General features: G+C 35.3%; 2 protein-coding genes across 2 annotated transcripts; one reads left to right on the forward strand and one right to left on the reverse strand.

Moving 5' to 3' along the window:
• The first annotated feature begins 1,323 nt into the window (after positions 1–1,323).
• Positions 1,324–2,216, forward strand: LOC127087978 (plastocyanin, chloroplastic). Its single transcript, NM_001426944.1, has one exon. It carries the CDS (start codon positions 1,489–1,491, stop codon positions 1,993–1,995), a length of 507 nt encoding a protein of 168 aa, NP_001413873.1. The 5' UTR covers positions 1,324–1,488; the 3' UTR covers positions 1,996–2,216.
• LOC127087977 (phospholipase D delta) lies at positions 2,008–9,647 on the reverse strand. Its single transcript, XM_051028893.1, has 10 exons — positions 8,435–9,647; positions 7,260–7,376; positions 6,211–6,405; positions 5,313–5,594; positions 5,150–5,218; positions 4,885–5,032; positions 4,251–4,399; positions 3,963–4,133; positions 2,994–3,194; positions 2,008–2,877 (listed from the first exon to the last, which is right to left on the reverse strand). Exons 1-10 carry the CDS (start codon positions 9,353–9,355, stop codon positions 2,584–2,586), a joined length of 2,547 nt encoding a protein of 848 aa, XP_050884850.1. The 5' UTR covers positions 9,356–9,647; the 3' UTR covers positions 2,008–2,583.
• Between the last annotated feature and the right edge of the window lie 1,030 nt (positions 9,648–10,677).

The raw sequence follows: 10,677 nt of genomic DNA on the forward strand, positions 1-10,677 counted from the left end.
CTAGGAAATAAAACAGGTTTCAAGGTCTTTAAAGCTTCTGATGGATCTAGACCTGCGGCGCTAGATCTGCTTATGAACGTCTGTGTTTGAAATTCTAAAACATAATGGTTTTAGCTCCATTAGCATTGTTTTGTAAGAGAGTGATTTCCTTCCTCAAATCCCTTTCCATGGCCTATACCTGATGCTTGATTTCACACTATTGCTCATTCATTTGTTGTCTCATATTGACCTCTTGGACTTGAGCTCCTCCTCATTGATGTTGTTGCTTCGCGTTTTAATCGTGAAGCTCACACACTTCCTCAATAAGTTAAGCTAGTTATGATTTGGAATCATCATATAGGGCAAGGCCTAAAGAGGTTTGGATTGATCTACTTCATACCATAGTGGTATGTTGGTTGAAAATGGAGCTAATTCGTTAGAAAGTTTTGTCGCATCCCCACGATGGACACCAATATTCATGTGCAAACACAATAGAACTACAAAAAATATCCTAGAACGAATTCCAAAAGTACTTTAAGAGTTGACTAAGGATGAAATACTTCATTTGACCTAGATAACATTGGTCCATTTTTTCCTCATAAAATGTCTTCTTTTATAGTTCTCGATGTCTTAACTGAAAACTCTCCCTTTGGTTGTCCAAGACCATTAAGTTTCCCTTTTACGAGATCCACATTGTTCGTTCATACAATAGTGTAGAATTGGACATATGCAACTTACAACGTGCACTCGCGGAGGATTGGACGTGTGCAACTTACAACGTACGCATTGTTCGTTCATACAATAGTGTAGAATTGGACATGTGCAACTTACAACATGTGCAACTTACAACGTGCGCTCGCGGAGGAATGTGAAGTTGAACACGTACAACTTACGTCATTTGTGCATGCAGAAGCATAGAGCTGAGCACACAATTCATAATTTGAAGGACACATGATTTGCTATAAAGAACTCTTTAGAAGTACCACAACTTTGACTGAGTTTGATATAGCTAATAAAGATGGAGCTCATTATAATTTGAATGGCATAATCAAGCTAAACGAACAAGCTTAGTTAATCATGTTAAACAACAATTCTTTGTAATAATAAATTGTCTTTCAACTAGTCCAAGTTTATGAGTTGATTCTTCGGAATAAATTAGAAAATATCTTAGATTTTATACTTCATTGATTATTTCATAGAGCAAGTAGGAGAAATAAAAATATACTAGTATTATTTACTAAAAAAAATCTAAGCCACGTCGGAGGATAACATCCAACCCAGCCAATCACAGCAATGTTCATCAGATAACCCACTTTAAGCCCACGCACTCTGTGGCACATCTACATTATCTAAATCACATATTCTTCCACACATCTTAGCCACACAAAAACCCAATCCACATCTTTATCATCCATTCTATAAAAAATCACCTTCTGTGTGTCTCTCTTTCGATTCCCTTCAAACACATACAATTTCAGTAGAGAAGAAACTCATTACTCTTGAGAAAAAATGGCCACAGTCACTTCCACCACCGTTGCTATTCCATCATTCTCAGGCCTTAAGACAAACGCAGCAACTAAAGTTAGTGCCATGGCTAAGATTCCAACTTCAACTTCCCAATCGCCAAGGCTTTGTGTGAGAGCTTCACTCAAAGACTTTGGAGTTGCTCTTGTTGCCACTGCTGCAAGTGCAGTGCTAGCTAGCAATGCCTTGGCTGTTGAGGTTTTGCTTGGTGCCAGTGATGGGGGTTTGGCTTTTGTTCCAAGCAGTTTGGAAGTGAGCGCTGGAGACACCATTGTATTCAAGAACAATGCTGGTTTTCCTCACAATGTTGTCTTTGATGAAGACGAGATTCCTGCTGGGGTTGATGCATCGAAAATTTCCATGCCTGAAGAAGATCTTCTCAATGCGCCTGGTGAGACTTACAGCGTCAAGTTGGATGCTAAGGGTACCTACAAATTCTACTGCTCACCTCACCAAGGAGCTGGTATGGTTGGACAAGTCACTGTTAATTAAATTATAATGCTTTGTCTCCTCTTTATAATATGGTTTGTTCATGTTAATTTTGTTCTTGTTGAAGAGCTTAATTAATCGTTGTTGTTATGGAATACTATTGTATGAGATGAACTTGTGTAATAATGTAATTCATTTACTTCAGTGGAGTCAGAATGTTTTCCGCCGTATATATACCATGCAATGCATCCTAAAATGTTTTCTTTATCATATAATCCTACAATTTCATTTAAAGAAAGAAAATTTCTTCGATAGTAACAACAATTAGGAAGGAATAATATGGTAAAAATAGTAATATATTGATCTTAATATACTTTTAAATAAAAATAAAACACTAAAGTGTAAAATTTTGAACAATTGTTTTACCTGGTAATTGTGAAGTTCTCATTGCAACAAGCATTCAACTCAAACAAATATACAGTGTGGCTATGGCTGCCATATGCAGCCTATTGCATACTATACAGTAGATCGTGATAAAAAAAAGTCGGGCAAGGACCCGATAAAAAATTTGTGTAGCTGATAAAATTTTTGCCGAACACGTCCTGCGATCCAATTCTCTCCATTATTTGAGAATGGGAGGTTATGTCATGTCTATGTAGTTAGAGCATCAGGAAGATTAGATCGGGAACCAAGCACCTTGCCGCCGACATCTGGGAAAGACTCAAATCCAGGCAAGGGGCCTACTCTCCCATCTGCATTCACTTTGATGGGATACTTCATAATGTGCCCTTGCAATGGCTTATAATCATCAGCTGTAAAGTTCTTCCAGTTTTGTTCCGCGATCTTGTTCACAGTCTCCACACATTCCAAACTTTCAGGTTCTTTGAAGCAGTCATGTATGGTCCCTAAGTGCTCTGCCCACAAGGACATTCTATACCCATATACCTGCAAATATCAGTTAAACAAGTCTTTGTGAAAGTGATGTCTGGAGAAAGGTGGAAACCATAACTCCATGTAGATTGGTTTGTAGTACTGTATCTAGTGAATATTATTATACAAACCTGCCCGCGAGGGTGGCCCTTTTTCCTGTTCCATGTATGACGGGGTTGATATGCACCCATTGCTATCTCGGTATCTCTTGATCCACCCAAAGATCGTTGGTTGATATTGGCAGATCCAACCATCACATACTCATCATCCACAACCATTCCTTTGGCATGTACATAAATCATAAACCGTTGGAACTTTTGTGAAGCTGAAACCTGATGATTGCAGGAAAATATTAACTTAATGATATCAAAATAACAATACCAACCCTGAACTAAATATCTACCAGCAAGGAGATTGGGCATATAATTCATATTCACAATCCAGTAGTACTGTAGAGACATGTAGCAAGCAAGAACTATAATAACATTGAAAATGTAGCACGGCAAGAACTATAATAAATAATGGACTAACTATTTGAAGTTTGAACTCCATAAAACATACGACCTTGAGGATTTAATTACGGCCTAAAATTAAGATTTTTCTTTCCTCGTTTTTTTTTGTTGACAAACCTCTCTTTTCTTAAATATAGTTCTATTTTTCTCCCCCTTTCTCCTTTAAAATTTAAAAAAAAAAGGTAAATTACACTCACCTCTATTTAAATGATATGGATACCCCAATTTAATCTAAAAATATACACTAACCTCTTCTGAAACCTATTACAATGATACTAACACCTCATGTACGGTAAATGTCATTTTAACAATAAGGAAAGCATGCTCTAAACGCACGCTCTACAAGCCACAAGTGCTAGGAGCAAAGCAAATAATAAATTAGTATGGATAATGTAGAACACGGAACCCTATTAGAGACGAGACTTGCTAGTTCCTCTTTTTTTTCAGTTGTTGTTGAGTTTCAAGGACTAGTTCAAATTATAGTTTACGACCATAATATACAAATATACCATCATAACAAGTTTTCAACTGCAAGGTGATTCATTCCATCATTAATGCATAAGTCAGAATAACATTTTGAACAATTACCGTGTCACCATCATCGGAATGTGAATTCTTTGGATTTAAATCTCCAGTTGCAAACTTTTCTCGGTTACCAAGACAGTAAAAATTGAGGTAATCTTGTGGATGGCTATTGTTAAGGTTTGTATATTTTAATTCCCTGGCTATGATTCCATACATCATTTGCATAGTTTGTCTCTGAAAATGTGAATTCCTCTTTAATAAGCATACCAATAGCAATTGACTGACTTAAAAATTATCCACTATTTTAAAATTTTATATATACTATGCTAGCCACATCTTTTACACTATTACCTGAAAATAGAGAATCTCTTGCACAGTGACAGAAGAAGGGACACCTTCTGGCCACATTGGAATGACAATATAAACAGTAAATCTCTCCCGAGATCTGATCTTACTGACAATTTTCAGCGCCAACTCCATAGGAATTAAGTTATCAGCACCTGATCATAGAATGGATTATTAGAATTAGTAAAAAAGGATGTAATAAAATACTAAGAAAAAATATCAGGACAAAAAACATTATCCACTGGACAGTTTTGAATGTAAAACAATGATAAAAATTGGATATTTCAAGTCATATAGATATTTTGGTTATACAATTACTGTATATGACATATCTTATCAGTATTAGGCAGTTGCTCAAAATACAGGATGAGCAAAAGAGCATCGCTTGGGCAGGTTTCAGGTTTTGAGGAAAAACAACGATGAAAAATGAACATTTCTATGTTCAAGTGATATTGATGGTTTAGCAACACAATAACAGAACATATGAAGTTGCACGATAGACAAAAGAGTACGAGCATGGTTTTGCAAACACTACAATATTGAGAAATAGTCTTGAGCTAAAAGTAACAAAACTTCTGTCCCACTCTAATTATGAACAATCAAAATTGTAAGCAAAATATCATCAATATTCTGTCAAAACCTGCTTCTTTGTAAGATGGCCAAGCAAAGGATGATCCAATAAAGTATTGATTCTCGATATAAATAAAATGCTGGGCAGATCTAATGGCATGTATGTAGGCTGTTTGAATACTCTTGTCTATGACCAAATTTTTAGCACAAACAAGATTCTGCAATGAGTGGTTGACAAAAAAATTAATTAGTGAGACAGGGAGAACCCGAGGTTCTGTAACATACATAGATCAGCTCTATGTTGGTTAAATTCATCTTATAAAAGATTCAATCACCTGAGCCCTGGCTTCATGTATATCCTTAGGAAACCCTTTCAAAGAGCCTGAATCTATTGATCGAAAAACCTGTGAAACAAAAATTAAGTAAAAAAATTATCTCTAAAAATCAAAACAAAAAAAGTAAATATATACTACACTTTAAAGACAATGAACTGGTAACCTGAACATGCCAATTTTCAGGGTCATCTTCCTTTGAAACCCATAATTCAGGATCGTCATTTGGCACTGATTCAGAAGGACTAAGAATCCAAGAGATGCGTTCTAACTTAATTAAAGAATCATCATGCCACTGTGATACTCTTTTTAATTTTTGACCTAACTCAGACCATTTGGTGGCTCTCTTCCAGCGCTGCTCAAAATTAGTGAGTATATCATATGCAGCAGGCCCTTCAATTTTACAATGCAGATCATGCCATGGTTGCCTTGGACCCTTGGTTCCTGCCTATTATTAAAATGGAGGATGAAAAGAAATTTCACTTGGTAAGAGTGTCTTGGCAATCTCAATCTTATTATTTAAAAAAAAAAACATTATGACTTTGTTTATGAAGTATCAAAGAATATATTTGTATCAATTATATAGAAAGCTTCACCTAAGCTATAGTAGTTACCGACTGTTAAGTTAGTTTGGAATTATTGAGTTAGTTAGACACTCACTAACCTCTTATTGTCGTATAAGTATCTAGCTCATGTATTCAGTTTTATCTTGTAATCATTTCCTAAAGATTCAATGAATTATGCAGGAATATTCATTCTCTCTAAAACTGTGCTTCTCGAGTTCTTTCATTTACTAAAATATTCGAAGTAGCAATAACACTGCTAGAGTTCTAACATGTGAAACTTGCTGAAGGTTTCTTTCTCTACTTTAACATTCTAACCACTAAATGCTAAATATTAACACTACAGACCAAGAAATGCTACTAGCTTTTAAACAAAGAGGATTTTTTTTCCACTTATTTGAGAAGGGAACAGAAACTGGACATGTCATGTCCAAAAGAAAAGGTCATACTAATGTCATTTGGAATGTTAATATAAAGTATTGTCAGAAACTATTAACTTACAGAAAATGTGGGATTATGATAATCATCCTTATAAACAGTGTCAAGATCACGGCAAATTCTATGCTCAGGTGTATCATACCGACCATCACAAAGATCTAGACCACCTATAAATGCAGTTATCTTCCGGTTATTTCCATGTGCTTGAGTATCAACGATCACACATTTCTGATGGTGCGTAAAAAGCGTTCCGACAACCTGAAATTTGGTGCAACATAATACAGTTAACAGGTCTTCCAATTTTTTTAAAAACAAAACAATATTTTGTTTTTCAAAATTTCCGGTTGGGATTCATAAAACTCAACTACTGATTGTGAAAAAAGAAAAAACAATTCTTTTTTTGCTTTCAACTATCAGACCATATAGAAGAAAAGGATGGCCACCAACCCAGAATCTCATCAATTGGCATTAAAAGGATTGAGGCAAAGAAAGAGGAATAGATGGATAAAAGAGACCATAATATTCTTGTGTAACTTGATGTGATATGCTGTGATAAAAAAAAAGACCAAGCATTAAGCTTTACCTATATGAATAGATGTTTTTTTCCCTAAAAGTAAAAGATAGGAGTATTGCACTCTTCTCGTTTTTGTAAATTAGAGTATATCTCTCACTAGCGCCAAACCATATTGGTTTTTTACCATATTCTAGTTAAATATGGCAAAACAGTTGACAGAAAAAATAAATTAACTAAGATATAAGAAAAGACAAACTATAACTAAGATATTCTATGATATTCAAAATTATTCTAGGATACAATCCATATAACATGAGTTTTCTTTAATATATTTAAACAATATCAATGCAAAGATTCAAAAAGTTTATCCTGTGCATAGAAATAGATCCCTTCGTGTTAGATTTCCATATGAAAACTTGCTGTGCAAGTGAACATCTCAGATGAGATGAGAGTATCCAATCCATCTCGTATGAAGAAAAATATATTAAAACTAGAGTGGTATTATGAAAGGATGGAAAGAATCATAAAATAGGCATAACTTTTAAACAGAAACATAAAAAAGTCTAGGAAAGCTAGTGAACCATAGCATAAAGCATGCCTGCTGCTTGAAAATGCTAAGCTTACTGCTGGCATATCTTGGTGACAACACACATGTAACTGAAGAATGCTTGAAAAACTTTCGAGTTTCTTCGTCATGAGTTTGCATTATTCCATTCTGCAACCAAATTATTAACTCATAAGGTAATGAAAAGGCGCAATAAATACCAAATTGAACTTGGCAGCATGCCAAACAAGAAGATATGTCCAAAAGGCCAAACCAGTAACACTGTTCAAGCAACTTATATGTATAAATCCATTAACAGTAAAAGTTAATGTAAAATGAAGAGACTAAGAACAATGTTTGAAGTTCTTAAGTTACTTTTAGAGGGTCTCAAGTTTTCACATGTGATTTAAGAACATTCACCTATTTTTACTCCAATGCAAGAATAATACTTTTGTTCTTAGTTTACTTTAGAGTCCCACAATTCTCCACTCTTTGCCTTAAGAACATGTCCTAGTATAAAAACTCTACTTGCATATTATTGAAATGTCACTCAACATCAATGCTAGAAAAAAAATCAGAAACTGTTTGTTCTTAAAATTTTACAACATTGCATTAGAGATGCAACATGTATGAAAGTATCTGTCACAGCCACGTATTTAGATCTAGATTGAAGATTGTATAATCCAATTTTGTTACAGAAATTCAATTTTAAAGAAGTAAAGAAGATCATCAAACTGTTCCTATATAAGGTAAAGTAAAAGGATTTACTTAATCAGTCTTTTGTCTGATACTATCCATTAAAGTTTTTTTCTTTCCTAATTTGGAAAAGGAAGAAGTGGGGACAACCATTTTTAATTTGATTTGTTATCAAACTATTCTAATGCATACCATCAATGTTAATCAAGACCAAGGTTTTAAAAAACTGCCGCCATCGTGTAAAGACTTTCACAATTCTGATCGACACAGGTGTCGCAACACTGATTGCGGCCGTCACAATGCGAATTAATTACAATTTGTTCTTTAACATAAAAACGCGAATAACATTGCCGATTTCGTTTTGTCCTGGCCGCATACAGTTTTTTAAAACCTTGATCAAGACTTTCTTCCTTCAAGCCTAGGAGCATGATAAATTCATGAAAATCAACATTGAAAAAACCTAATGAATTATTATTTCCATATAAATTAAAATAGCAACACAAAAAACAAAAAACAAAAACAAAAAAAAGTACCGTGTTTATGAAAAATTTACTGTGTGAAGTTTTATCATCCCAAACCAACAGTAAAACTCGCAAACCTTCTTGTGATTTGTACTTGAGCAATTCCCCCAAATTCAAATTTCCACCATTTGGCAAGGGTTTGGTTGGTTCTCTAACAAGCTTCACCTTGTGAAAAATTGACCAACCGACAATATACACCATATGATGCGCTTCCAAGATTGCATGACAGATATCTTCCCAGCACTTCCCCTGCTGAAACTCTACACCATCATCCAATTCAATCCCCGGCAACATTGAATCCGGAACATGCGCATCTTGATACAGCGTCACCAATCCTCCACGCCTCACCGGAAAATACGAATCCTCAACCGCAAACCTATCAGGCCCAAGCGAAACACCGGACCGATACAGAGGATCATCATCACACCTCGTGAATTTCATCTCAAGAAAAACCGCGCAATCAGGCTTCGGCGGCTTCCCGAAAGAACCTATAATCGGAAACCAATCACATATATTATCGCCTGATAAAATCCTCGTCGCGGAAACCGTTGCGATTCCGATCAAATCAGCGCCGAACATATCATTATCCTTCACATAAAATTCAACCTGAGAAGCAGGATGAGCCAGAGGAATCCTGAAATGCTCTTCCCATTTCGGCGACTGCGAGTTCGAAATAACTCTCGTTCGCGCCACCGTAGCACCGGCGAGACAAACCGTTACGTAAGGATCACTGGTGATAATCTTATGATGATGATGACGTGGCTCGTGATTCTTTCCTTTACCAGAAATTGAAGTTCTGCATGAATTGAAAGCGGAGAAGAATCTCCTAAAACGCTCTGAGAACATGTCCATGTTCGGTAGAAAACGAGCCTCAACGATTTTCAAAGCAAGATTACCGTGAAGGTAAACGACGGAGTCAGATTTATTAGTCATTGTTGTAGTTGTTGTCGTTTACGGTTAATAGCAAGATTTAGAGAAAAATGTGATAGAGAGCGTTGTTGAATGAGGAAGATGATGAAACGCTCACTATCACGGATCGCCGGAACGGAAGGGTATAGAGATTACAGCATTGTTACGGTGATTTCTCCGGCGGAGAAACGGAAATTGATTTGTGCTGTAATATAGAAAAGGAAGAAAATGAAATATATACGAATCAAATATAGAAATAATAGTTGATAAATGTATTGGTGAAAGAGGTTGTGGTAAGGAAGAAAAAGGGTAGAAATATTAGAAATCCTTTTTTGATGGGTCTTGGCGTCTAATTTTGAACTTCATTAATTATAAACACGTGTAGGTAGCGGGAATGCCAAGTTCCAAGTGAACATGAACATGTATTATTAATAGTTAATAATTTTTATTAATTAATAATACAGGTTACCAGATTCGGATTCTTTGACCTTTTTAGGATCGGGACTGGGATTAGGTGATGTGGATTGTTGAATGTGGAGTTTAAAAGAGGCGATTCATTGGGCTACCCTACCAATGGAGGGCTTCCATGCCTCACATGTTCATGTACACATTTATGATTAGGAAACTTTTTAATATATTTTATAGGCTTCTTATGCACCATACAAAAATACATAATTATTCCTATGATTTTGGAGATACATATTCTCACGTATCAAATTCTAATTAAATTTTAAAATATTTTAGAGACGTATTTTCGTAACAATTTAAAATGTATATTATAGATCACACTTATAGGTCATTTTATAATTTAAAATATTATGGAGATGCATCTCCGTTTATTTTACGGAGATATATTTTCGTAATTTATCATAATAGAATTGTTCATGCTATATTTTGTTTATGTTTGCTCAGATGAAGATTTAAACCTTCCAAACAATATGCAAAAAATGACGTACATAAATTCAGATAGTCCAAAAGTGTCATATATAAATAAAAATCAATAAATGTCAAAAAAAGTCAAGAACAACGATAGAGTAGCATAATGTCAAAATAATATAAAATCCATGACACTACTACTATTATATATTAATGCACTAATGTGTATGTCTAACTACATCGTCTCTGCCTCCTCTATCAGTTCTGTCTCGTAGGCCATCAATCCCTCGTCCTCTGGCGTTGTCTCCGGTACATCAATGTCCCATGTGCCTACGTCATGATGGCATCTAGGACATGTCTCACATCAGACACATCAGGAAAGATACATTTGTCAATGTCTATCTGCGCAATCTCCACAATGCGACGACATATAGGCAAGACATCCTCAACATAATTTAGTTGTGCATGTT

The sequence above is a fragment of the Lathyrus oleraceus genome, chromosome 5 (genome assembly GCF_024323335.1).
Source record: "Lathyrus oleraceus cultivar Zhongwan6 chromosome 5, CAAS_Psat_ZW6_1.0, whole genome shotgun sequence".
Classification (NCBI taxonomy): Eukaryota; Viridiplantae; Streptophyta; class Magnoliopsida; order Fabales; family Fabaceae; genus Lathyrus; species Lathyrus oleraceus.

Bases quoted from the DNA above. Each gene is read 5' to 3' on its own strand.
- LOC127087978 (NM_001426944.1), top strand. From the start codon at position 1,489: ATGGCCACAGTCACTTCCACCACCGTTGCTATTCCATCATTCTCAGGC.
- LOC127087977 (XM_051028893.1), bottom strand. From the start codon at position 9,355: ATGACTAATAAATCTGACTCCGTCGTTTACCTTCACGGTAATCTTGCT. The intron at 4,400-4,884 runs GTTTTGACAGAA...TTCTATGATCAG, and splicing joins GCCATCTTACAAAGAAGCAG to GTGCTGATAACTTAATTCCT. The intron at 2,878-2,993 runs GTTTGTATAATA...TGATATTTGCAG, and splicing joins AGGGCCACCCTCGCGGGCAG to GTATATGGGTATAGAATGTC.